The sequence below is a fragment of the Heptranchias perlo genome, unplaced genomic scaffold, assembly GCF_035084215.1.
Source record: "Heptranchias perlo isolate sHepPer1 unplaced genomic scaffold, sHepPer1.hap1 HAP1_SCAFFOLD_752, whole genome shotgun sequence".
Taxonomy (NCBI): domain Eukaryota; kingdom Metazoa; phylum Chordata; class Chondrichthyes; order Hexanchiformes; family Hexanchidae; genus Heptranchias; species Heptranchias perlo.
The window spans coordinates 5,520-33,239 of NW_027139785.1; the positions used below are offsets into that span (position 1 = coordinate 5,520).

The 27,720-nt window shown below is 48.3% G+C and overlaps 1 protein-coding gene across 2 annotated transcripts; it reads left to right on the forward strand.

Annotated features, from left to right (window-relative positions):
• On the forward strand, window positions 1-27,720 carry LOC137319169 (SWI/SNF-related matrix-associated actin-dependent regulator of chromatin subfamily B member 1-A). 2 transcript variants are annotated; one of them, XM_067981504.1, is made up of 8 exons: window positions 1-131; window positions 2,120-2,249; window positions 9,790-9,927; window positions 17,015-17,142; window positions 18,496-18,662; window positions 19,413-19,603; window positions 20,812-20,943; window positions 27,381-27,720. In XM_067981504.1, the coding sequence occupies exons 1-8, from the start codon at window positions 38-40 to the stop codon at window positions 27,418-27,420; spliced, it is 1,020 nt and encodes a 339-aa protein (XP_067837605.1). In that variant the 5' UTR covers window positions 1-37; the 3' UTR covers window positions 27,421-27,720. The 2 variants fall into 2 exon arrangements, with proteins under 2 accessions (XP_067837605.1, XP_067837606.1); XM_067981505.1 differs by having other exon boundaries at window positions 2,141-2,249.

Sequence of the window (27,720 nt, forward strand, 5' to 3'; positions counted from 1 at the left end):
CAGCCTGTCTCTGTTTCAGGTTGGGAACTATTTGCGCATGTTCAGGGGCTCCCTTTACAAGAGGTACCCGTCTCTGTGTCGACGACTGGCCACAGTTGAAGAAAGGAAGAAAATTGTAGCGTCCTCACACGGTAGGTACCCTGACCTGTCACCAGCACGCAGTGTTTGTGTTGAAATGCTGGCTGTTCTATCGAATGTTGTTGAAAGAAGCAGTGTTTGAGGTGTTAATGTCAGGCCAGCTCCACATTCGTTGCATATTTTTTTGTATTTCCTCCCCCAGCCCTCCTGAAGGTGCTGACTCACACTGCGGAATAGCACCGGGACTGCACCAGAAGCTCACCCAACTAATTCATCATGTGAGTGCAGTGTATTGGCTGGCTGTTTAACTGCAGGGCCATTACACCCAAGTCCACTCCTGTTCTCACCATGAATCCACACGCCTGCACTTTCAGTCGGGGGTCATTGGACAGTCACCGGGAGTGGGACCTGTGGCTCAGTTTGTTCCCCCTCCATGGCTCTCAGCCAGTTGTGGAGCCCATGGCTGTGAACAGCTAACTCTGTCCAGCTCAACCCTGGGACCTTCATGGGGTGTGTGTGAGTCGGTAATATTCCAGCCAGTACCTTCACCTGTGAGCCCAGCAGGGAATGTACTGACACTTTTATTTCCCCTTCACCCCTCCAAATGCTACTTGCCCAAACTATAATCAGGAAAGTCCTGGTCCTGCTTCCGTTGCACCGGTGTTCCAGCACTCTGAGTGCAACGGACATCTCATAACAGGAAAATCTCTGAGGAATCTGCCCGTCCACCTTTCTCGGGTCCATTGGTGGGTGGGGGGGAGGGGGGGGGAGAATCAACCAGAGGACCCTGTCATTGACGCACTTTGTGTCAAGATGTAACCAGTCAGACTGGGACTGCCTGAGTGCTAGTGTTCATTGAGATTGGGGTTCAGTAGCCAAGAGTCCAGTGCTTGTGTACAGTGGCTCCCAGTCTAACTCCATTTAATGGATTGCAGTATGCAGATTGCAGTCTGAAAGGGTGGTGGAAGCAGATTCAATAGTAACTTTCAAAAGGGAATTGGATAAATACTTGTAAAGCCAAGTATTTACAGGGCTATGGGGAATGAGCAGGGTAGTGGAACTAATTGGATGGCTCTTTCAAAGAGTCCTGACAGGCACTATGGGCCGAGTGGCCTCCTCCTGTGCTGGATCACTCTATGATTCTATGTCTGTGTTACACGACCCTGTACACATCCAATTCTGCTTTTCACAATTTTGAAAGGTTTGTACCTGTTATCTAGAAGACTTATTGAAACACTTTGCTGTCTCCCTTCTTGTCCTGGAGGAATTGCCTCGAGCTGGGATTGCAGTTCTAGCCCCCCGTACTGTGTCCCAGGGAGCTGTTTTTCATATGTGAATCGAGCAGGGTTTTTGACCACACCGTGTCTGAGCACGTCCCTCTCAGAGTGGGGTTGCGGGGGGGTGTGGGGGAGGGGGTTCGGGTCGCGAGGGGGAGGGGGTTCGGGTCGCGAGGGGGAGGGGGTTCGAGGGCGAGGGGGAGGGGGTTCGGGTCGCGAGGGGGAGGGGGTTCGGGTCGCGGGGGGGCGAGGGGGGCCGGGTCGCGGGGGGGCGAAGGGGAGGGGGGGGCAAAGGGGAGGGGGGGGCAAAGGGGAGGGGGGCCGAAGGGGAGGGGGGTCGGGGGGAGGGGGATCGGGTCGCGGGGGGGCGAGGGGGGCCGAAGGGGAGGGGGGTCGGGGGGAGGGGGATCGGGTCGCGGGGGGGGGCGAAGGGGAGGGGGGTCGGGTCGCGGTGGGGGGGAAGGGGTGTGTCACGGAGGGGAGGGGGAGCGGGTCGCGGGGGGGGTGAAGGGGTGTGTCACGGAGGGGAGGGGGAGCGGATCGTGGAGGGGAGGGTAGTGCAGAGTGGTTGTCACTCCAGCCGATTTCTCACCTTGTACCACCCAGTGCTGCAGGACAGCTTGTTGGGTCAGAGCTGTCATGGAGAAGCCTTGAAGGGTAATTAAGAGACTCAGTGCGGAGACTCTACAAACTTGCTACTTCTAGAGTTTTAGGTTAAAACTGTATATTTCAAGTATTTATGTTGTGTTTTTTTAATTGATCAGATCATGGTTATACCACTTTAGCTACCAGTGTGACGCTTCTAAAGGCTGCGGAGGTCGAAGAAATCCTAGAGGGGAACGACGAAAAGTACAAGGCCATCTCGATCAGCACCGAACCACCCGCCTACCTCAGGTACTGTGTATTGAACACTGCCCCACACTGACTCCTCACCTACCTCAGGTACTGTGTATCGAACACTGCCCCACACTGACTCCTCACCTACCTCAGGTACTCTGTATTGAACACTGCCCCACACTGACTCCTCACCTACCTCAGGTACTGTGTATTGAACACTGCCCCACACTGACTCCTCACCTACCTCAGGTACTGTGTATTGAACACTGCCCCACACTGACTCCTCACCTACCTCAGGTACTGTGTATCGAACACTGCCCCACACTGACTCCTCACCTACCTCAGGTACTGTGTATTGAACACTGCCCCACACTGACTCCTCACCTACCTCAGGTACTGTGTATCGAACACTGCCCCACACTGACTCCTCACCTACCTCAGGTACTGTGTATTGAACACTGCCCCACACTGACTCCTCACCTACCTCAGGTACTGTGTATTGAACACTGCCCCACACTGACTCCTCACCTACCTCAGGTACTGTGTATCGAACACTGCCCCACACTGACTCCTCACCTACCTCAGGTACTGTGTATCGAACACTGCCCCACACTGACTCCTCACCTACCTCAGGTACTCTGTATTGAACACTGCCCCACATTGACTCCTCACCTACCTCAAGTACTGTGTATTGAACACTGCCCCACACTGACTCCTCACCTACCTCAAGTACTGTGTATTGAACACTGCCCCACACTGACTCCTCACCTACCTCAGGTACTGTGTATCGAACACTGCCCCACACTGACTCCTCACCTACCTCAGGTACTGTGTATTGAACACTGCCCCACACTGACTCCTCACCTACCTCAGGTACTGTGTATTGAACACTGCCCCACACTGACTCCTCACCTACCTCAGGTACTGTGTATCGAACACTGCCCCACACTGACTCCTCACCTACCTCAGGTACTGTGTATCGAACACTGCCCCACACTGACTCCTCACCTACCTCAGGTACTCTGTATTGAACACTGCCCCACATTGACTCCTCACCTACCTCAAGTACTGTGTATTGAACACTGCCCCACACTGACTCCTCACCTACCTCAGGTACTGTGTATCGAACACTGCCCCACACTGACTCCTCACCTACCTCAAGTACTGTGTATTGAACACTGCCCCACACTGACTCCTCACCTACCTCAGGTACTGTGTATTGAACACTGCCCCACACTGACTCCTCACCTACCTCAGGTACTGTGTATCGAACACTGCCCCACACTGACTCCTCACCTACCTCAGGTACTGTGTATTGAACACTGCCCCACACTGACTCCTCACCTACCTCAGGTACTGTGTATCGAACACTGCCCCACACTGACTCCTCACCTACCTCAGGTACTGTGTATCGAACACTGCCCCACACTGACTCCTCACCTACCTCAGGTACTGTGTATCGAACACTGCCCCACACTGACTCCTCACCTACCTCAGGTACTGTGTATCGAACACTGCCCCACACTGACTCCTCACCTACCTCAGGTACTGTGTATTGAACACTGCCCCACACTGACTCCTCACCTACCTCAAGTACTGTGTATTGAACACTGCCCCACACTGACTCCTCACCTACCTCAGGTACTGTGTATCGAACACTGCCCCACACTGACTCCTCACCTACCTCAGGTACTGTGTATCGAACACTGCCCCACACTGACTCCTCACCTACCTCAGGTACTGTGTATCGAACACTGCCCCACACTGACTCCTCACCTACCTCAGGTACTGTGTATCGAACACTGCCCCACACTGACTCCTCACCTACCTCAGGTACTGTGTATCGAACACTGCCCCACACTGACTCCTCACCTACCTCAGGTACTGTGTATTGAACACTGCCCCACACTGACTCCTCACCTACCTCAGGTACTGTGTATTGAACACTGCCCCACACTGACTCCTCACCTACCTCAGGTACTGTGTATTGAACACTGCCCCACACTGACTCCTCACCTACCTCAGTTACTGTGTATCGAACACTGCCCCACACTGACTCCTCACCTACCTCAGGTACTGTGTATCGAACACTGCCCCACACTGACTCCTCACCTACCTCAGTTACTGTGTATCGAACACTGCCCCACACTGACTCCTCACCTACCTCAGGTACTGTGTATCGAACACTTCCCCAGTACTGTAGGATTAAGGACAGATATTATTGATAGGATTACTGATGGTTAATGCTGGCTGGTAGGATTAATTGCGTTTAGAATCGTAGAACCATAGAATGGTTACAGTACAGAAGGAGGACATTTGGCCCATCGAGCCTGTGCCGGCTCTTTGTGAGAGCAATCCAGTTAGTCCCATTCCCTCGCTCTTTTCCTGTAGCCCTGCACATTTTTTCCTTTCAAGTATTCATCCAATTCCTTTTTGAAAGCCACGATTGTATCTGCTTCCACCACCCTTTCAGGCAGCGCATTCCAGATCATAGCTACTCTCTGCATAAAAAAGTTTTTCCTCGTTGCCTTTGATTTTTTTGCCGATCACCTTAAATCTGTGTCCTCTGGTTCTCAACCCTTCCGCCAATTGGAACAGTTTCTCATTGTTGACTTTATCTAAACCCGTCATGATTTTGAACATTGAATCTCCCCTTAACCTTCTCTGTTCTAAGGAGAACAACCCCAGCTTCTCCAGTCTCTCCATATAACTGAAGTCCCTCATCCCTGGAATCATTCTAGTAAATCTCTTCTGCATCCTCTCTAAGGCCTTCACATCCTTCCTAAAGTGCGGTGCCCAGAACTGGACACAATACTCCAGTTGTGGCCGAACCAGTGTTTTATAAAGGTTCATCATGACTTCCTTGCTTTTATACTCTATGCCTCTATTTATAAAGCCCAGGATCCCGTATGCTTTCTTAACTGCTCTCTCAACCTGTCCTGCCACCTTCAAAGCTTTGTGCCCTAATACCCCCAGGTCTCTCTGCTCCTGCACCCCCTTTAGAATTGTATCATTTAGTTTATATTGCCTTTCCTTTTTCTTCCTGCCAAAAAATATCACTTTGCACTTCCCTGCGTTAAATTTCATCTGTCATGTGTCCGCCCATTCCACCAGCCTGTCTATACCCTCTTGAAGTCTATCACTATCCTCCTCACTGTTTACTACCCTTCCAAGTTTTGTGTCATCTGCAGATTTTGAAATTGTGCCCTGTACATCTGACGAACCGGATTCTTTCCCCTCAGTCTGGTTCAGTAAAAACTGAAGTCGAATACATTTTAAAATTCATCACAACTTTAATAGCAGGGTTCTTAGTCTGCAGCATTGATTTGGACTCCTGATAGAGTCCCTCTATGCTGGCAGAGCAAGAACAAAAACATACAGAAATCCACACGTTTTTATACAATCAATAGGGGTTGGAACATACTTAACGAGGGTCAACACCAATCATAAGCCGGGCACAGGTTGCCATGCGAGGTTACATTATTTCCGGCCAATCATAAATAATCATGTGCTGACTATGTTGCTGTTAGACATCAAAGGGGATACTTCCTCACCTTCCAACTTGGAATGTTCTTCCCTGTCCCTTCTGTTCCTTATCTCCCAACCTGGAATGTCTTTCAACTTTGGCTAAGCTCGTTACCTATATTGATCTGCCATAAACATGGAGACATTCAGACCAGTCCTTGAATCACATCAAAGACTCTACATTGATAAGACCATGCAAACCTGCTGACTACGCAAACATATGGCCCAGCAGGAGGCCAGGCCACCTGTACCAATCTCAGTTACTAACTAATTAACACTTTCTAACCATTTTGTATTCTGCTTCTTTGCCACGTAGACATTTTTAAATATTTTACTGAAAACTGACCACGTAGGGATTCTCACATCCAAGTCCAAGTCATTAATATATATCAAGAAATGATATTTACCTGACGAAGGAGGAAGCCTCCGAAAGCTTGTGAATTTAAAATAAAATTGCTGGACTATAACTTGGTGTTGTAAAATTGTTTACAATATATCAAGAAAAGCAGTGGTCCCAGCACTGACCCCTGGGGAACACCACTGTACACCTCCCTCCGGTCCAAAAAACAACCGTTCACCACTACTCTCTGTTTCCTGTCACTTAGCCAATTTCATATCCATGCTGCCACTGTCCCTTTTATTCCATGGGCTTCAACTTTGCTGCCAAGCCTATTATGTGGCACTTTATCAAATACCGTTTGAAAGTCCATATACACAACATCAACCCTCTCTATTACCTCATCAGAAAACTCAATCAAGTTTAGTGCTGACTGGTAGGATTAATGCCGATTAGTGCTGACTGGTAGGATTAATGCTGGCTGGTAGGGTCAGTGACGGTTAGTGGTGGCTGGTAGAATTAATGATTGGTGCTGACTGGTAGGATTAATGACGCTTAGTGCTGACTGGTAGGATTAATGATTGGTGCTGACTGGTAGGATTAATGACGCTTAGTGCTGACTGGTAGGATTAATGACGCTTAGTGCTGACTGGTAGGATTAATGACGCTTCGTGCTGACTGGTAGGATTAATGACGCTTCGTGCTGACTGGTAGGATTACTGACTGTTAGTGCTGGCTGATAGGACTAAGACAGTGCTGACTGGTAGGATTAATGATGGTTAGTGCTGACTGGTAGGATTAATAACATTTGGTGCTGGCTGGTAAGATTAATAAGTACATAAAAAATAGGAGCAGAAGTAGGCCATACGGCCCCTCGAGCCTGCTCCGCCATTCAATCAGATCATGGCTGATCTTCGACCTCAACTCCACTTTCCCGCCCGATCCCCAAATCCCTTGATTTCCCTAGTATCCAATAATCTATCGATCTAAGCCTTGAATATATTCAATGACTGAGCATCCACAGCCCTCTGGGGTAGAGAATTCCAAAGATTCACAACCCTCTGAGTGAAGAATTTTTTTCTCCTCTCAGTCCTAAATGTCCGACCCCTTATCCTGAGACTATGCCTCCTAGTTCTAGACTCTCCAGCCAGGGGAAACAACCTCTCAGCATCTACCCTGTCAAGCCCTCTCAGGATCTTATGCATTTCAATGAGATCACCTCTCATTCTTCTAAACTCCAGAGAGTATATGCCCATTCTACTCAATCTCTCCTCATAGGACAACCCTCTCATCCCAGGAATCAATCTAGATGAACCTTCGTTGCACCACCTCTTAGATAAGGAGACCCAGGTCTCACCAAAACCCTGTACAGTTGCAGCAAGACTTCCTTACTCTTATACTCCAGTGACGGTTGGTACGATTAATGACGGTTAGTGGTGGCTGGTAGGATTAATGACTGTTAGTGCTAGGTAGTAGGATTGATGAAGGTTAGTGCTGACTAGTTGGATTAATGGTAGTTAGTGGTGACTGCTAGAATTAGTGACTGTTAATGCTGGTTGGTAGGATTAATAACGGTTAGTGCTAGCTGGTAGGATTAATGACCGTTAATGCTGGCTGGTAGGGAGAATGATGGTTAGTTTTTGCAGTAGGATTAATGACAGCAGTGGATGTTACGATTAATGTTGGTTAGTGGTGGCTGGTAGGATTAACTATGTTTAGTGCTGACTGGTAGTAATTAATGACGGTTAGTTAGGATTAATGATGGGAGCGATAGCTGGTACGATTACCACGTGTTAGTGCTGGCTAGTAGGATTAATAATGGTTAGTGCTGACTGATGGCATTGATTATGTTTAGTGCTGACTGGTAGTAATTAATGATGATTAGCTGGTAGGGTTAATGGCGGTTAGTGCTGGCTGGTAGGGTTAATGGCGGTTAGTGCTGGCTGGTGGGATTAATGGCGGTTAGTGCTGGCTGGTAGGGTTAATGGCGGTTAGTGCTGGCTGGTGGGTTAATGGTGGTTAGTGCTGGCTGGTAGGATTAATGACGGTTAGTGCTGGCTGGTAGGGTTAATGCCGGTTAGTGCTGGCTGGTGGGATTAATGGCGGTTAGTGCTGGCTGGTGGGATTAATGGTGGTTAGTGCTGGCTGGTAGGGTTAATGCCGGTTAGTGCTGGCTGGTAGGGTTAATGCCGGTTAGTGCTAGCTGGTGGGATTAATGGTGGTTAGTGCTGGCTGGTAGGGTTAATGGCGGTTAGTGCTGGCTGGTGGGATTAATGGCGGTTAGTGCTGGCTGGTGGGATTAATGGCGGTTAGTGCTGGCTGGTAGGATTAATGGCGGTTAGTGCTGGCTGGTGGGATTAATGGCGGTTAGTGCTGGCTGGTGGGATTAATGGCGGTTAGTGCTGACTGGTGGGATTAATGGCGGTTAGTGCTGGCTGGTGGGATTAATGGCGGTTAGTGCTGACTGGTAGGATTAATGGCGGTTAGTGCTGACTGGTAAGAATTAATGACTTAGTGCTGGCTGGTAGGATTAATGAGGTTTGGTGGTGGCTGGTAGAATTGGTGATTGTTAGTTGCGACTGGTAGGATTAATAATGGTTAGTGCTAGCTGGTAGGTTTAATGACAGTTAATGCTGGCTGGTAGAGTTAATCATAGAATCATAGACTGTTAAGGCACAGAAGGGAGGCCATTTGGCCCATCGTGTCCATGTCGGCCGAAAAAGAGCTATCCAGCTTTATCCCATTTTCCAGCATTTGGTCCGTAGCCCTGTAGGTTACAGCACTTCAAGTGCACATCCAAGTACTTTTTAAATGAGTTGAGGGTTTCTGCCTCTACCACCCTTTCGGGCAGTGAGTTCCAGACCCACACCACCCTTTGGGTGAAAACATTTCTCCTCAGCTCCCCTCTAATCCTTCTACTAATCACTTTAAATCTATGCCCCCGGTCACTGACCCCTCTGCTAAGGGAAATAGGTCCTCCCTATCCACGCTATCTAGGCCCCTCATAATTTTATATACTTCAAATAAATTAATGACGATTAATGCTGGCTGGTAGGGTGACTGACGGTTAGTTCTTGCTGGTACGATTAATGTCAGTGCTGGCTGATTGGATTAATGACTGTTAGTGCTGACTGGTACGATCACGACCTGTTAGTGCTGTCTGGTAAGATTTAATAATAGTTAGAGCTGTCTATTAGGATTAATTACGTTTGGTGCTGGCTGGTAGGATTAATGGCATTTGGTGCTGGCTGGTAGAATTAATTTTGGTTAGTGCTGGCTAGTAGGATTGATGACGGTTAGTAGTGGCTGGTAGGATTCATTGCGGTTAGTGCTGACTTGTGGCAATAATGACAGTGCTGACTGGTTGGACTTATGCAGTTAGTGGTGGCTGGTAGGATTAATGACGGATGTTGGTGGTTGGCAGGACTAATGACTGGTGGCTGGTAGGATTCATTATGGTTAGTGCTGACTGGTAGGGTTAACGACGGTTAGTGCTGACTGGTAGGGTTAATGACGGTTAGTGGTGGCTGGTAGGGTTAATGACGGTTAGTGGTGGCTGGTAGGGTTAATGACGGTTAGTGGTGGCTGGTAGGGTTAATGACGGTTAGTGGTGGGCAGCTTTGTGTAAACGATTCTCTCAAATGGTCGGTCGTGTTACCTGAATTTTAAGTTGTGACTGTGGAGCACCCAAGAAGCAGCCTCAAGGATATTCTTCACCCCTTTGTGCCAATACAGAGAGCAGAAGGCGAAACGGAACAGTCAGTGGGTGCCCACCCTGCCCAACAGCTCCCACCACCTGGATGCCGTGCCGTGTTCCACAACCATTAATCGCAACCGCATGAGCCGGGACAAGAAGAGGACGTTCCCACTCTGGTAAGTGACACTGAGCATGTCTGGCAGCTTTCCCACCCTGGCAGGTTGTGAAATTGAATTCAGTAAATCTGGTCATTTGTTGCTGGCACCAGGAAAATGACCATGAAATCTGTCAGATTGCCATAAAATCGCAACTGGGTCACTAATATCATTCATAGAATCATAGAAAATTTATGGTACAGAAGGAGGCCATTCAGCCCATCGTGTCCGTGCCGGCTGAAAATGAGCCACCCAGCCTAATCCCACTTTCCAGCACTTGGTCCGTAGCCCTGTAGGTTACGGCACTTCAGGTGCACATCCAGGTACTTTTTAAATGAGTTGAGGGTTTCTGCCCCTCCCACCCTTTCAGGCAGTGAGTTCCAGACCCCCAACACCCTCTGGGTGAAAACATTTCTCCTCAGCTCCTGTTAATCCTGCTACCAATCACTTTAAATCTATTCCCCCTGGTTATTGACCTCTCTGCTAAGGGAAATAGGTCCTCCCCATCCACTCTATCCAGGCCCCTCATAATTTTATACACCTCAATTAAATCTCCCCTCAGCCTCCTCTGTTCCAAGGAAAACAACCCCAGCCTATCCAATCTTTCCTCAAAGCTAAATTCTCCAGTCCTGGCAACATCCTCGTAAATCTCCTCTGCACCCTCTCCAATGCAATCACATCATTCCTGTAATGTGACCAGAACTGAACACAGTATTCAAGCTGTGGCCTAACCAGTGTTTTATACATAAGAACATAAGAAATTGGAGCAGGAGTAGGCCAATCGGCCCCTCGAGCCTGCTCCGCCATTCAATAAGATCATGGCTGATCTGATCCCAACCACAAATCGAAAGAACACAAGAAGTCGGAGCAGGACCCGGCCACATAGCCCCTGGGCCCTCTGCGCCACCCACAGGGCATTGACCGATCCGAACTCAGCTTCATGTCCAATTTCCTGCCCGCTCCCCATAACCCCTAATTCCCTTTACTTCTAGGAAACTGTCTATTTCTGTTTTAAATTTATCTAATGATGTAGCTTCCACAGCTTCCTGGGGCAGCAAATTCCACAGACCTACCACCCTCTGAGTGAAGAAGTTTCTCCTCATCTCAGTTTTGAAAGAGCAGCCCCTTATTCTAAGATTATGCCCCCTCGTTCTAGTTTCACCCATCTTTGGGAACATCCTTACTGCATCCACCCGATCCAGACCCTTCACAATCTTATATGTTTCAATAAGATCGCCTCTCATTCTTCTGAACTCCAATGAGTAGAGTCCCAATCTACTCAACCTCTCCTCATATGTCCGCCCCCTCATCCCCGGGATTAACCGAGTGAACCTTCTTTGTACTGCCTCGAGAGCAAGTATGTCTTTTCTTAAGTATGGAGACCAAAACTGTATGCAGTATTCCAGGTGCGGTCTCACCAATACTATACAGTTCCAGCATAACCTCCCTGCTCTTATATTTTATGCCTCGGCTAATAATGGAAAGTATTCCATATGCCTTCTTAACCACCTTATCTACCTGTCCTGCTACCTTCAGGGATCTGTGGACATGCACTCCAAGGTCCCTCACTTCCTCTACACCTCTCAGTATCCTCCCATTTATTGTGTATTCCCTTGCCTTGTTTGCCCTCTGTTGTAAACAATTTTACAACACCAAGTTATAGTCCAACAATTTTATTTTTAATCCCACAAGCTTTCAGGGGGCTTCCCCCTTCCTCAGGCGGTGTGGAAATGAAATTTTCGAATCCTTCGCATTTTAAGATCACAGAACAAAGCCTGGTGATTACTGCCCGTTGCCAAGGCAATCACAGTGAGCAGACAGAAAGGTGTCACCTAAAAAGGCCACCGAATATACAAACCCCCCAAAAAAAAGAGAGAGAGTGATAAGGAAGACAGTCAATGACCTGTTATATTAAAAACAGATAACATTTGTTCGCTGGTGGGGTTACGTGTAGCGTGACATGAACCCAAGATCCCGTTGAGGCCGTCCTCATGGGTGCGGAACTTGGCTATCAATTTCTGCTCGACGATTTTGCGTTGTCGTGTGTCTCGAAGGCCACCTTGGAGTACGCTTACCCGAAGGTCGGTGGCTGAATGTCCATGACTGCTGAAGTGTTCCCCGACAGGGAGAGAACCCTCCTGTTTGGCGATTGTTGCGCGGTGTCCGTTCATCCGTTGTCGCAGCGTCTGCATGGTCTCGCCAATGTACCATGCTCTGGGGCATCCTTTCCTGCAACGTATGAGGTAGACAACGTTGGCCGAGTCACAGGAGTATGAACTGTGCACCTGGTGGGTGGTGTCCTCTCGTGTGATGGTGGTATCTGTGTCGATGATCTGGCATGTCTTGCAGAGGTTACCGTGGCAGGGTTGTGTGGTGTCGTGGACGCTGTTCTCCTGAAGGCTGGGTAATTTGCTGCGAACGATGGTTTGTTTGAGGTTGGGTGGCTGTTTAAAGGCAAGTAGTGGAGGTGTGGGGATGGCCATAGCGAGGTGTTCGTCATCATTGATGACATGTTGAAGGCTGCGGAGAACATGGCGTCGTTTCTCCGCTCCGGGGAAGTACTGCACGACGAAGGGTACTCTGTTGGTTGCATCCCGTGTTAGTCTTCTGAGGAGGTCTACGCGATTTTTCGCTGTGGCCCGTCGGAACTGTCGATCGATGAGTCGAGCATCATATCCCGTTCTTACTTGGGCGTCTTTCAGCGTCTGTAGGTGTCCATCGCGTTCCTCCTCGTCTGAGCAGACCCTGTGTATTCGCAGGGCCTGTCCATAGGGGATGGCCTCTTTGACGTGGTTAGGGTGGAAGCTGGAAAAGTGGAGCATTGTGAGATTGTCCGTGGGCTTGCGGTAGAGTGAGGTGCTGAGGTGCCCGTCTTTGATGGAGATTCGTGTGTCCAAGAAAGAAACTGATTCTGAGGAGTAGTCCATGGTGAGCTTGATGGTGGGATGGAACTTGTTGATGTTATCGTGTAGTCTCTTTAGTGATTCCTCACCGTGGGTCCATAGAAAGAAAATGTCGTCGATGTATCTGGTGTATAGTGTTGGTTGGAGGTCCTGTGCAGTGAAGAAGTCCCGCTCGAACTTGTGCATGAAAATGTTGGCGTATTGGGGTGCGAATTTGGTCCCCATGGCTGTTCCGTGTGTTTGGGTAAAGAACTGGTTATTGAAGGTGAAGACATTGTGATCCAGGATGAAGTGGATGAGTTGTAGGATGGCGTCTGGAGATTGGCTGTTGTTGGTGTTGAGTATTGATGCTGTCGCAGCGATGCCGTCATCGTGGGGGATACTGGTGTAGAGTGCCGAGACGTCCATCGTGGTGAGAAGTGTTCCTGGTTCAACAGGTCCGTGGGTACTGAGTTTTTGTAGAAAGTCTGTAATGTCGCGACAGAAGCTGGGGGTTCCCTGCACGATGGGTTTCAGGATGCCCTCGATGTATCCAGAGAGGTTCTCACACAGGGTTCCATTGCCTGATACGATAGGACGTCCGGGTGTGTTGGCTTTGTGTATCTTTGGGAGGCAGTAGAAGTCTCCCACGCGGGAGACTTGTTTGCCCTCCCCATTGAATTACCTCACACTTCTGTGGATTGAATTCCATTTGCCACTTTTCTGCCCAACTGACAGGTCCATTGATATCTTCCTGCAGTCTACAGCTTTCCTCCTCACTATCAACCACACAGCCTATTTTTTTATCATCTGCAAACTTCTTAATCATGCCCCCTACATTTAAGTCTGAATCATTAATATATATCACAAAAAGCAAAGGACCTAGTACTGAGCCCTGCGGGACCCCACTGGAAACAGCCTTCCAGTTACAAAAACACCTGTTAACCATTACCCTTTGCTTCCTGCCACTGAGGCAATTTTGGATCCAACTTGCCACTTTCCCTTGGATCCCATGGGCTTTTACTTTTTTGACCAGTCATGTGGGACCTTATCAAAAGCCTGGCTAAAATCCATGTAGATTACATCAGATGCGCTACCCTCATCGACCCTCCTTGTTACCGCCTCAAAAAATTCAATCAAGTTAGTCAAACAAGACCTTCCCTTAACAAATCCATGCTGACTGTCCTTGATTACTCCGTGCCTTTCTAAATGACGGTTTATCCTGTCCCTCAGAATTGATTCCAATAATTTGCCCACCACTGACCGGCTGTAATTACTCGGTCTATCTCTTTCTCCCTTTTTAAACAATAGTACAATGTTAGCAGTCCTCCAATCCTCCGGCACCACACCTGTATCCAGTGAGGATGGGAAAATGATGGTCAGAGCCTCCGCTATTTCCTCCCTTGCTTCTTTTAACAGCCTGGGATACATTTCATCTGGCACTGGTGATTTATCTACTTTCAAAGATGCTAATCCCCTTAATACTTTCTCCCTCACTATGTTTATCCCATCCAATATTTCACACTGCTCCTCCTTAACTACAATGTCTGCATCGTCTCTTTTGTGAAGACAGACACAAAGTATTCATTAAGAACCATACCCACATCTTCCGCCTCCACACACATGTTACCTTTTTGGTCTCTAATAGGCCCTACTCTTTCCTTAGTTATCCTCTTGCTCTTTATGTATTTATAAAACATCTTTGGGTTTTCCTTGATTTTACTTGCCAGTATTTTCTCGTGCCCTCTCTTTGCTTTCCTAATTTCATTTTTACTTTCACCCCTGTACTTTCTCTGCTCCTCTGGGCTTTCTGCAGTATTGCGTTCTTGGTATCTGACATAAGCTTCCCTTTCTTGCCTTATCTTACCCTGTATGCTCCTTGACATCCAGGGGGCTCGAGATTTGGAAAACCCCCCCCCCCCCCCCCCCACTTTTTCTTTGTGGGAACATGTTTACTCTGAACCCCTTGAATCTCCCCCTTGAATGCCTCCCACTGCTCTGACACTGGGGGAAGGGACAAGAGGCCGACAGCGGACTCCAATCCCACACTGTTAATGTGGGAGCTAAGGATGGGCAAAAAACTTAATAACAAATTTAAAAACAACTCCATAGTTATAACGATTGTGAGATAACTTGGCAGGGTGGGGAAAGAAATCATTGTAGGGACCCCGGGGGGATTTTTGACTCCACGTGTTGATTCACATTGTGCCACAGACTCATTAACAGAGGGAAGGCTGTGCTGCTTGGATCCCCTGCTGATCAGGGGTGAAGTTCGTAGAGTGTGTCTGGCCCGTGCCATCGGACGCGCCCGGACGCATCCTAACTGTGGTGTACTGCGAGGGAGTACTGGTGAGCCTTGTATCGAAAGAATGGAGCTGGTTGGAAACCTGTTTAAACAGGTGGAGTGGTGATTGTTTTAAAGAGAGCAATACATTACAATAAGTTGTATTTTAACCAGACGGACACAGTTGGTGGGCCTGGGCAGCATCAGAAGTTTTTAATTGCAATAGTTAATTATAAAAGTGAACGATTCGAGACTTGCTCCATGTGTTGGGGCTGTGGGTTTTCAACATCCCTGAGTTCAACCAGATCAAACTGAGCAGCCGCCTATTTGGCAGCTGTAAGTGATGTGGGATCATCTTGGGACCGCCTCAGTCCAGGCCTGGGGTGGGAGATAGGAAAGTTACAATGGAGCATTATAGGAGTGTCCTGTTATAGTTGTTGGGGGAACGAGAAAGGAAACATTAAATCATAACCTGTGCTGTATCTGAATGGGACGGTTCAATACAAGCACTGGGTAATCAAAATAAAAATGGTTCCTTTCCCCAGCATCCACATCTCTTCATCTTCATTAACCACTAGTATTCAACAGACAGTATTGTGAGGAACTGTAATCATTGATTTTCTTGAATTAATTAGGGCTCCCGTTGGTCATACAGTAATGGGGCTAAACAGACCGTGGGTCCCAGTGCCAAACCCTGTCTGTGCTGAGGTAGCGCTGGTCGGGATCTCTGCAGTCAGCCTCGGTATCTGGAAGGTGGATCTTGGGGAGGAAAGGGAGGTTGAAGATCGGGCGGGAGCTTGCAAGGACACAGTGGTCAAGGGTGGGTTTTTTGAGATGGGGATAGTGACGGCAGATTTGAAAGGGAGGGGGACAGTACCTGAGGAGAGAGAACCGTTAACAGATCAGCTAACATGGGGGCCAGGAAGGGAAATTGGGTGATCAGCAGTTTGGTGGGAATACAGTGGAAGGAGCAGGAAGTGGGTCTCATGGACAAGATGAGCTCGGAGAGGGTATGAGTGGAGATAGGAGAGAAATTATGGGTAATGGGAAGGGGGTAGCAGCAGAGGCAGTTGAACGAATGGCCTCAATCTTAGTGACAAAGAAGTCCATGAACTCCTCCTTGTTGGAGGTGTAAGACCATAAGAGATAGGAGCAGGAGTAGGCCATTCGGCCCCTCGAGCCTGCTCCGCCATTCAATGAAATCATGGCTGATCTGATTTTTACCTCAACTCCACTTTCCCGCCTTTTTCCCCATATCCCCGTAAGGTGGAGGAGGTGGGGAGAAGGGTTTAAGAAGACGGTTGGTGGTGGAGAAGAGGAGCTGGGGGTAATCTTTGCTTTCCAGGATGATCCTGGAATAGTGAGCAGTTTTGGCAGAGGAGAGCAGGACCCAGTGGTGGTTGATATGGTCCAGCCAGATCTGGGGATGGTTGGTTCAACAGGTGTGAACCAGATGCACTCAAGGTCTGCGCTTTTTGGACTTAAGGGAGCAAAGGTGGGGGCCATATCAGGGACACCGACCAAGGTGCAAGAGAGTAAGGGTTTTACTGGGGACAAGGGCACCAAAGTTGGAGGTGAGGGGCTGGGTGAGCAGATTGACAGCTGCAAAATTATTTTGACGAATTGTGAGTTTGAAAGCGCAGCTATAAGTGATTTGGGGGAGAGTTTATTCCAACTGTGGATGCAGAAGTGAGTGGGGTTGGAAGGGGGTCGGAGGATGTGGGTGACGAGGGATACTTATGCTGTTACTTCAGTACTGAAAGCTTAACTGTTCATTGGCTACATGTTATTTAGCAGTGGCCTGTGTTGTCCTGTAATTTATTGATTGAAATCAATGTTCCACCAGTGACTGCACTCTGGGCGCGGGGGGGGAGGGGCGCGGGCACGCGGCGAGCTTTAAATGAGACCTTTGCTTGCTTTTCCCTTTCTCTCTCTCTCTCAGCTTTGATGACCATGACCCAGCAGTGATCCATGAAAATGCCTCTCAGTCTGAGGTGCTGGTTCCTATCCGCCTCGACATGGAGATAGACGGGCAGAAACTGAGGGACGCCTTCACGTGGAACATGAACGGTGAGTAAAACGATGGAAATACCCCCGGTCTCCCCTTCACTGTGACCCCAGCCATCAGTGCAGGTTAAGCTAGCAACCTGTGGGACCAGGCCAAATGGCTCTCCTTCAGGTTTCTGAACTCCTAGAAAAGCAGCGAAGGGCTTCCTTCAGTCCACGTGTGCAATCCAGGACCAAGCTGTAAGGCGAGGAGAGAAAATGTTCACAGAAAATAGGGGCCTGGCCCATGTTGATCTCCCCCTTGTGGCCTGGAGGAGCAGTCATAGAATGATACAGGCAGGAGGAGGCCATTCGACCTATCGTGCCTGTGCTGGCTCTTTGAAAGAGCTATCCAATTAGTCCCACTCCCCTGCCCTTTCCCCATAGCACTGTAAATTTTTCCATTTAAGTCCAAATCCCTTTTAAAAGCAGTGTTTGAATCTGCTTCCACCGCCCTTTCAGGCAGTGCATTCCAGATCATAACTACTCGCTGTGTGTAAAAAAAAAAAAAATCCTCCTCCTCTTCCCCCTGCCTCATGACCTTTGCTAAAGGCCCTGATGTGAAGCCCTGGATCATGCAGTTAATGTTCCTGGAAGGCGGTACTGCCTTGAACATGCAGAATAACCAGGTGACGTGAACATTGAGGGTTTTGTTGAGTGGGTCCTTCCAACAGACAGTAAGTGAGGAAACTCTGAGTGTTAGGACAGAAACTGCTGGCAGGAGGCTGTGTGTGAGAACCAGACAAAATAGTTCTTCTGGATCTACCCTGTTGAATCCCATAATTGTTTTAAACATCTTGATCAGATCACCCCTCAATCTTCTTTACTCAAGTGATACAGTCAATGATGTTTGTCAGTGTTGTGATGTAGGAAACACAGCAGCCTATTTTCACACAGCAAGATCCCACAAACAGCAATGTGATAATGACCAGATCACCTGTTTTACTGATGTTGGTTGAGGGATAAATGTTGGCCAGAATATCGGGAGAACTTCCCTGCTGTTTGAAGAGTGCCAAGAGATCTTTTACATCCACCTAAGAGAGAAGGAGGTGCCTTGGTTTAATGTCTCATCCGAAAGACGACACCTCTGACAGTGCAGCACTCCCTTAGTAGATTATGTGCTCAAGTCTCTAGAGTGGGACTCGAACCCACGACCGTCTGCCTCAGAGGTGAGAGTGCTACCACTGAGCCACAGCCTGTACCTTAATATCTCCAACTTGCTTTGGGCGAGGGAGGGGGTGAGGGAGCTGGAGTGTCAGTGAGACTGAGTTAGTACACAGGCCTCCCTGTGCGTTGCGATGTTGTGCCACCCTCGCTCGGCCTGGTATTTAAGAATTGCTTTTCCTGTTCACAACGAGCTTCTCACCTCCTTTGCAGAGAAGTTGATGACCCCGGAGATGTTTGCAGAGATTTTGTGTGACGACCTGGATTTGAATCCTTTGACCTTTGTCCCCGCCATCGCCTCAGCGATTCGCCAACAGATTGACTCCTACCCCACGGACAGCATTCTAGAGGACCAGTCCGACCAGAGGGTCATCATTAAGGTGAGTGAGTGCGTCAGAATCCTGCCTCAACCTCTGACTCCAGCCGGGGGGGGTGGGGTTACACTGGGCGCGGGGAGGGTTTAGGCCGGGCGCGGGGAGGGTTTAGGCCGGGCGCGGGGAGGGTTTAGGCCGGGCGCGGGGTTTGGCCTTGGTGCCCCTGGACGAGGAAGAGGAATAAATCCCAGTCGGGGTTGCTGCTTCCAATTTGCTTTATTCCCACTCCTGTCAAAGTCTGGTGAGGAGGAGGTCAGGCCTGTGCTGTGATGAACTCCCCCTGTGGTCAAATAGCCTATACTCACTGTCTAGGATCATGGCTCCCTTGGAACTAGACCCCACCAATGAGCAGCGAATGAAGATGGCCTGGAGTTTAATTTCTGTCTTGCATTATATCATTCTCTGTTGGAGATAGACTAGATTCAGGGTCTGTAATGGGTCGGATGGGCTGAGTAACCTTTGTTTTGATCACAGACATAACCCATCTTTCCTGGTTAATTCTCCCTCCCGACACGGTGGTGGTGGGGGGGCTGCGGGGATGGAGAACGGGTGATGCCCTCCATGGTTGAATATCAGGCTGCCACCCACTCTCTAGACTCTCTCGGGTAGAATGGGTGGTTCCCTGCAGAGCAGCGGGAAGCCACAGAGCCTTGGCCAGCCTGCGTGGCTCCCCACATTGGTATAGTTCCTCAGTTATTTATATGGTCAGGGGTTGAGTAAACCCAGGCAGTAACCAGAAGTGTTGCGTTTGTGCAGCTGAACATCCACGTGGGGAACATCTCACTGGTGGATCAGTTTGAGTGGGACATGTCCGAGAGGGAAAACTCACCCGAGAAGTTTGCTCTGAAGCTGTGCTCCGAGTTGGGCCTTGGAGGAGAGTTTGTCACCACCATCGCTTACAGCATTAGGGGCCAGCTGAGCTGGCATCAGCGAACATACGCCTTCAGGTAGGTCTGTGCTCTACTGGCAAAGGGTGGCGCATTTTGATTGCTTTTTGTACCTGTCTATTGGTTTTTAGTAATTTCTGTACTTCGACCCCTAAATCTCTTTGCACCTCCACAGTTCTGAGCTTCTCACCGTTTAGAAAATACTCTGATCTCTCTTAGGTCCAAAGTGGATAATCTCACATTTCCCCACATTGAACTCCATCTGCCTCAGTTTTGTCCTCTCACTTAGTCTATCAATGTCCCTTTGCAACTTTCTGCTCCCATCTACACTATTTACTGTGCCACCTAACTTAGTGTCATCAGCAAACTTAGATATAAGGCTCTCTATTCCTTTGTCTAAATCAGTACAGATCCCTGGGGGACACCACCAGTCACACCTACACTCTGTCTCCTATCTCCCAACCCAAGTCGAAAGGCTGCCTCCTCCTTACCGTTTGCCATCAGCCCGCTTGGGGACCCACTGGAGCCCTTTCCTGTTTGTCAGGTTCCTCCACTCCTATTGTGGGCTTGGCTCCTGGCTGGGATACAGTATCACTGAGTGTTACCAGCCCACTGACCATGGTTGAGCCTGGACTGCGCTTACCCGTGGCCTGTCGGGGAGCTGCCCTCGCCTGGCCAATGTCAAGGGATCCTGGAGCACTTCGACCCTGGACCCTGCTTTCTCAGAGGGGCTGACTGACACGAGTGCAGTTCCATGGGCTGCTTCTTCAGCGGGGAGCTTGTTGCCCAAGCCTGGTTTTGACACCGTGTGCATTCCCAGCAGGAATGGCAGAACCGGACCCAATGTCAGGAACCCGACCTGGTTCAGTTCTCCGTATCCCACAGGGAGCTAATGGGACTCAGCACAAGCGGGGACAGGGCCTGGATCTCTCCTGCTGTCTGGGGCTCAGTCCCATACAGGGTGAGATCAGCGCTCACAGCACAGGCTGTCTTGGGCCCCACTCTCCCACAACCAACACCACCTGCAACACATCAACTGATCGTTCATCTCATTCTCTTGTACGGGATCCTGCTGTGCACAAAGTGACGGCTGCATTCATCTACATAAGTGACTGAGCTTCATTGTGTGGCATACTTTAGGATGTGAGGAGCGCTCCATGCGGTATACCTACCCACGAGCCAGAGGGAGGGGAGGAGGGGGCTCGTTCTGATTCTTCGCTGCTGTGAGTGAATGTAACATTTGCTTTTTATTTCTCACGCTGTCACAGTGAGAACCCTCTCCCCACGGTGGAGATCGCGATCCGGAATACAGGGGACGCTGACCAGTGGTGCCCCTTACTGGAGACCTTAACTGACGCCGAGATGGAGAAAAAGATCCGAGATCAGGACAGGAACACGAGGTAGGTCCATATCACCGGGGCCCAGGATCTAGTGATGGAAGAGCCTCAGCCTTTGACCTTGTCCAACAGGTACGAGGTACTTGCTTACCTGTGTGGATGAGAACAAAGACTGCAGGGAGGATGGGCAAACTGATCATGGTACAGGAGGCCATTCAAGTGGGGGGAGTAAAAAGGAATGTGGTAGTGGTAGGGGATAGTATAGTTGGGGGATAGAGACTGTTCTCTGCAGACACGACCGAGAGTCCCAAAGGCTGTGTTGCCTGCCCGGTGCCAGGGTTAAGGACATCTCCTCGCGGCTGGAAAAGAACTTGGAGCGTGAGGGGGAGGATCCAGTTATCGTGGTCCACGTAGGAGCCAACGACATAGGTAGAACTAGGAATGAGGTTCTACTGAGGGAGTTTGAGGAGCTTGGGACCAAATTAATAAGCAGAATCTCAAAGGTAATAATCTCTGGATTACTACCTGAGCCACATGCAAATTGGCATAAGGACAATCAGATCAGAGAGTTAAATGCGGGGCTCAGAGTGGTGTGGGAGACAGGGGTTTCGATTCATGGGGCACTGGCACCAGTACTGGGGAAAGAGGGAGCTGTTCCATTGGGACGGGCTCCACTTAAACCGGACTGGGACCAGTGTCCTGGCGAATCGAATAACTAGGGCGGTAGGTAGGGCTTTAAACTAAAAAGGTGGGGGGGATTAGGGTTCAGGTGAGGGGAAATTTATAAATCTAAAGAGAAAAGTCAAGGCATGAGAGCAGTGTAGTGATTTGGGTAAAGATAAGCAGAGTGTGAGGGAAGGGACAGAGAGTTTAATGGTAATAGTGCATCAGCAAATAAGGTCAAATCAGGGAAAAATGGTAATAAGTTAAAATTAAAGGCTCTTTATCTCAATGCACAAAGGATTGGGAACAAGATAGACAAATTAATGGCACAAATAGAGATAAAAGGGTTATCACATCTCAGTGATAGTAGCTATCACTGAGATGTTGTTGCAAGGTGACCAAGGTTGGGAACTAAATATTCCAGAGTACTTAACTTTTAGAAAAGACGGACAAAATGGAAAAGGAGGGGAGTGGGGGGGGGGGGGAGGTATCCTGATGATAAAGGATGAGGTAAGGACAGTAGTGAGAAAGGATCTTGGCTCGGAAGATCGGGAAGTAGAGTCAGTCTGGGTGGAAATAAGAAATAACAAGGGGCAGAAAACACCGGTGGGAGTGGGTAACAGGCCCCCGAACAGTAGATATACTGTTGGACAGAGTATTTATCAAGAGATAAGAGGAGCTTGTAACAAAGGTAATGCAATAATCGTGGGGGACTTCAATCTTCATATAGACTGGACAAATCAAATTCACAAAGGTAGTTTGTTGGACGAGTTCATGGAATGAATTTGAGACAGTTTCCGAGAGCAATACGTTGTGGAACCAACCAGGGAACAGGCTATTTTAGATCTTGTCTTGTGTAATGAGACAGGTTTAATTAGTAATGTCATAGTAAGGGATCCTCTGGGGAAGAGTGATCATAATATGATAGAATTTCACATTGAGTTCGAGAGTGAAGTACTTAAGTTAGAAACAAAAGACTTAAACTTAAATAAAGCCAGTTACATAGATATGAGGGGCGAGTTGACTAAGGTAGATTGGGAATTAGATTAAAAGATATGACCGTAGATAAGCAACGGCAAACATTTAAATATATATTTCATAATTCACAACGAGCATACATTCCATTGAGAAATAAAAACTCCATGGAAAAGTCATCCAACAGTGGCTAACTAAAGAAGTTAAGGAGAGTATTAGATTGAAAGAAGAGGCTTATTATGTTGCCAAGAAGAGTAGTAAGCCTGAGGATTGGGAGAGTTTTAGAAACCAGCAAAGGATGACCAAGAAACTGATAGAGGGAGAAAATAGAATATGGAAGTAAACTAGCAAGAAATATAAAAACAGATTGTAAGAACTTCTACAGGTATATAAAAAGGAAGAGAGTAGCAAAAGTAAACGTGGGTCCCTTAGAGGCAGAGACAGGAGAGATTATAATGGGGAATAAGGAAATGGCAGAGACATTAAACAAATATTTTGCATCTGTCTTCACAAAAATCATACCAGAAATAGTGGGGAACCAAGGGCCTAATGAGATTGAGGAACTTAAAGTAATTAAGATTAGTAAAGAAAAAATGCTGGAGAAATTAATGGGACTAAAAGTCGGTAAATCCCCTGGTCCTGATGGCCTATATCTGAGGGTTCTATAAGAGGTGGCGGCAGAGATAGTGGATCCATTGGTTGTGATCGTCCAGAATTCCCTCGATTCTAGAACGGTCCCAGTAGATTGGAAGGTAGCAAATGTAACACCGCTATTCAAGAAAGGAGGGAGAGAGAAAACAGGGAACTACAGGCCAGTTAGCCTAACATCAGTGGTAGGGAAAATGCTGGAATCTATTATTAAGGAAGTGGTAACAGGGCACTTAGAAAATCATAATATGATTAGACAGAGTCAGCATGGTTTTGAGGATGTAACTAGCAGGGTAGATAAAGGGGAACCAGTGGATGTCGTATATTTGGATTTTCAAAAGGCATTCGATAAGGTGCCACATAAAAGGTTGTTACAGAAGATAAGGGCTCATGGGGTTGTGAGTAATATATTAGCATGGATAGAGGATTGGTTAATGGACAAAAAAGAGAGTAGGGATAAACGGGTCATTTTCAGGTTGGCAGGCTGTAACTAGTGGGGTACCACAAGGATCAGTGCTTGGGCCTCAGCTATTTACAATCTATATTAGTGACTTGGATGAAGGGACCGAGTGTAATGTATCCAAGTTTGCTGATGAAACAAAGCTAGGTGGGAAAGTAAGCTGTGAGGAGGACACAAAGAGTCTGCAAAGGGATATAGACAGGTTAAGTGAGTGGGCAAGAAGGTGGCAGATGGAGTATAATGTGGGGAAATGTGAGGTTATTCTCTTTGGTAGGAAGAATAGAAAAACAGAATATTTTTTAAATGGTGAGAAACTGTTAAATGTTGGTGTTCAGAGGGATTTGGGTGTCCTTGTACACGAAACGCAGAAAGTTAACGTGCAGGTACAGCAAGCAATTGGGAAGGCAAATGATATGTTGGCAAATGGTATATTGCAAGGGGGTTGGAGTACAAGAGTAAGGACGTCTTGCTGCAACTGTACAGGGTTTTGGTGAGACCTCACCTGGAGTACTGCGTAGTTTTGGTCTCCTTACCTAAGGAAGGATATACTTGCATTGGAGGCGGTGCAAAGAAGGTTCACTGGATTGATTCCTGGGATGAGAGGGTTGTCCTGTGAGGAGAGATTGAGTAGAATGGGCTGATATTCTCTGGAGTTTAGAAGAATGAGAGGTGATCTCATTGAAAAGTATAAAATTCTTAGAGGGCTTGACAGGGTAGATGCAGAGAGGCTGTTTCCCCTGGCTGGGGGGGGTCTAGAACTAGGAGGCATAGTCTCAGGATAAGAGGTGGGCGGTTTAGGACTGAGATGAGGAGGAATTTCTTCACTCAGAAGGTGGTGAATCTTTGGAATTCTCTACCCCAGAGGGCTGTAGAGGCTCAGTCATTGAGTATATTCAAGGCTGAGTTTGATAGATTTTTGGACTGTAGGGGAATCAAGGGATATGGGGATCGGGGGGAAAGTGGAGTTGAGGTTGAAGATCAGTCATGATCCGATTGAATGGTGGAGTAGGCGCGAGGGGCCATATGGCCTACTCCTGCTCCTATTTCTTATGTCCTTATCTTCTTTCCACTGTCCCATCAAACATTCTCAGGGCTGGTGTTAGCTACGGCGCAGGTTAGATACAGAATAAAGCTCTCTTCAGACTGCCCCATCAACACTCCCAGTGCAGTTACTGTGTGGGTTAGATACAGAGTAAGCTCTGTCTACATTGTCCCATCAAGCGCTCCCAGAACAGGTGCAGCGCGGGTTAGATTTTTTTTTTATTCGTTCATGGGATGTGGTCGTCGCTGGCGAGGCCGGCATTTATTGCCCATCCCTAATTGCCCTTGAGAAAGTGGTGGTGAGCCGCCTTCTTAAACCGCTGCAGTCCGTGTGGTGAAGGTTCTCCCACAGTGCTGTTAGGAAGGGAGTTCCAGGATTTTGACCCAGTGACGATGAAGGAATGGCAATATATTTCCAAGTCGGGATGGTGTGTGACTTGGAGGGGAACGTGCAGGTGGTGTTGTTCCCATGTACCTGCTACTCTTGCCCTTCTAGGTGGTAGAGGTCGCGGGTTTGGGAGGTGCTGTCGAAGAAGCCTTGGCGAGTTGCTGCAGTGCATCCTGTGGATGGTACACACTGCAGCCACTGTGCGCCGGTGGTGAAGGGAGTGAATGTTTAGGGTGGTGGGTGGGGTGCCAATCAAGCGGGCTGCTTTGTTCTGGATGGTGTCGAGCTTCTTGAGTGTTGTTGGAGCTGCACTCATCCAGGCAAGTGGAGAGTACTCCATCACACTCCTGACTTGTGCCTTGTAAATGGTGGAAAGGCTTTGGGGAGTCAGGAGGTGAGTCACTTGCTGCAGAATACCCAGCCTCTGACCTGCTCTTGTAGCCACTGTATTTATATGTTTGGTCCAGTTAAGGGGAGGTGGTTAGACTCTCTCTAGGGGAGGTGGTTAGACTCTCTCTTGTTGGAAATGGTCATTGCCTGGCACTTATCTGGCGCGAATGTTACTTGCCACTTATGAGCCCAAGCCTGGATGTTGTCCAGGTCTTGTTGCATGCGGGCTTGGACTGCTTCATTATTTGAGGGGTTGTGAATAGAACTGAACACTGTGCAATCATCAGCGAACATCCCCATTTCTGACCTTATGATGGAGGGAAGGTCATTGATGAAGCATCTGAAGATGGTTGGGCCTAGGACATTGCCCTGAGGAACTCCCGCAACGATGTCTTGGGGTTGAGATGATTGGACTCCAACAACCACTACCATCTTCCTTTGTGCTTGGTATGACTCCAGCCACTGGAGAGTTTTCCCCCTGATTCCCATTGACTTCAATTTTACTAGGGCTCCTTGGTGCCACACTCGGTCAAATGCTGCCTTTGGAATTCAGCTCTTTTGTCCATGTTTGGACCAAGGCTGTAATGAGGTCTGGAGCCGAGTGGTGCTGGCAGAACCCAAACTGAGCATCAGTGAGCAGGTTATTGGTGAGTAAGTGCCGCTTGATAGCACTGTCAACGACACCTTCTATCACTTTGCTGATGATTGAGAGTAGACTGATGGGGCGGTAATTGGCCGGATTGGATTTGTCCTGGTTTTTGTGGACAGGACATACCTGGGCAATTTTCCACATTGTCAGGTAGATGCCAGTGTTGTAGCTTAGAGTAAAGCTCCCTCTACACTGTTCCATCAAACATTCCCAGACCAGGTACAATGCTGGTTCGATACAGAGTGAAGCTCCCTCTTCACTGTCCCATTAAACACTCCCAGGGCAGGTACAGGATTAGATAAAGAGTAAAGCTCAATCTCTCGACCTACACTGTCCCATCAAACACTCCCCAAACAGGTAAACACGGGTTCGGTCCAGAATAAAGCTGCCTCTACAGTTTCCCATGGAACACTCCCTGGACAGCTACAGCACGGATTAGATCCAGAGTAAAGATCCCTCTACACTGCCCCATCAAACACTCCCAGGGCAGGTACAGCACGGGTTAGATACAGAGCAAAGCTCCCTCCACGCTATCAGAAGGGAAGACTTACATTTGTATAGTGCCTTTCATGACCTCCGGACGTCCCAAAACAGTTCGCATCCATTTTAAATACTTTTGAAGTGCCGTAACTGTTGCAATGTAGGAGACGCAGCAGCCGATTTGCGCACAGCAAGCTCCCACAAACAGCAACGTGATAATGACCAGATAATCTATTTTAGTGATATTGATTGAGGGATAAATATTGGCCAGGAAACCATGGAGAACTTCCTAGCTGTTCTACCAATATTGTCATGAGATCTTTTACATCCACTTGAGAGGGCAGACGAGGCTTTAGTTTAACGTATCATTCGAGAGACGTCACCTTTGACAGTGTACCACTCCCTCAGTACTGCACTTGGAGTGTCACTCACCACGCAGTGACTCCCACTGAAGTGTGGGTGTGTGTATGTTACTGGAGAACAGGATCGAGCTTTGGCTAAACCCTGGAGACAACACTGCGATGGTGAATGGTATGTGGTGAGCACCCAATTTACTCTGAGATTGATTAGAATGTGGAACTTGCTACCACAAGGAGTAGTTGAGGTAAATAGTACAGATGCATTTACAGGGAAGCTAGATAAACACATGAGGGAGAAAGGAATAGAAGGATATGTTGATAGGGTGAGATGAAGGAGGGAGGAGGCTTGTGTGGAGCATAAACACCAGCATAGACCTCTTGGGCTGAATGGCCTGATTGTATGCTGTACATTCTATATAATTACTGGCATTGCTTTTTGTTCTACAGGCGCATGAGACGTCTAGCAAACACAGCTCCAGCCTGGTAACTGAACCCATGCTCACCCTGGTCTCTGGCTTGGTTCAGATGATGAAGTTCCCGCAACAGCCATTGCAAGTGATAGTTCTGAGCGACGAGTGGACATTCCCCATAGCGGCCTTGTCGCAGACCCCCACACTGTGTATAAAGACTGGGGCAGTAGTGTCAGTGCTCCTCACAAGATGTCTTCACCGTATCCAGTTCCAATCCCTGCAGTCAGTGCACAGGAGTCTTGCCTTAATCTGTTTTTTGTATAGGTGCCCAATGCACTTCGAGAACAGTTTTTTTTAAATAAAGTTCTTAATTTTAA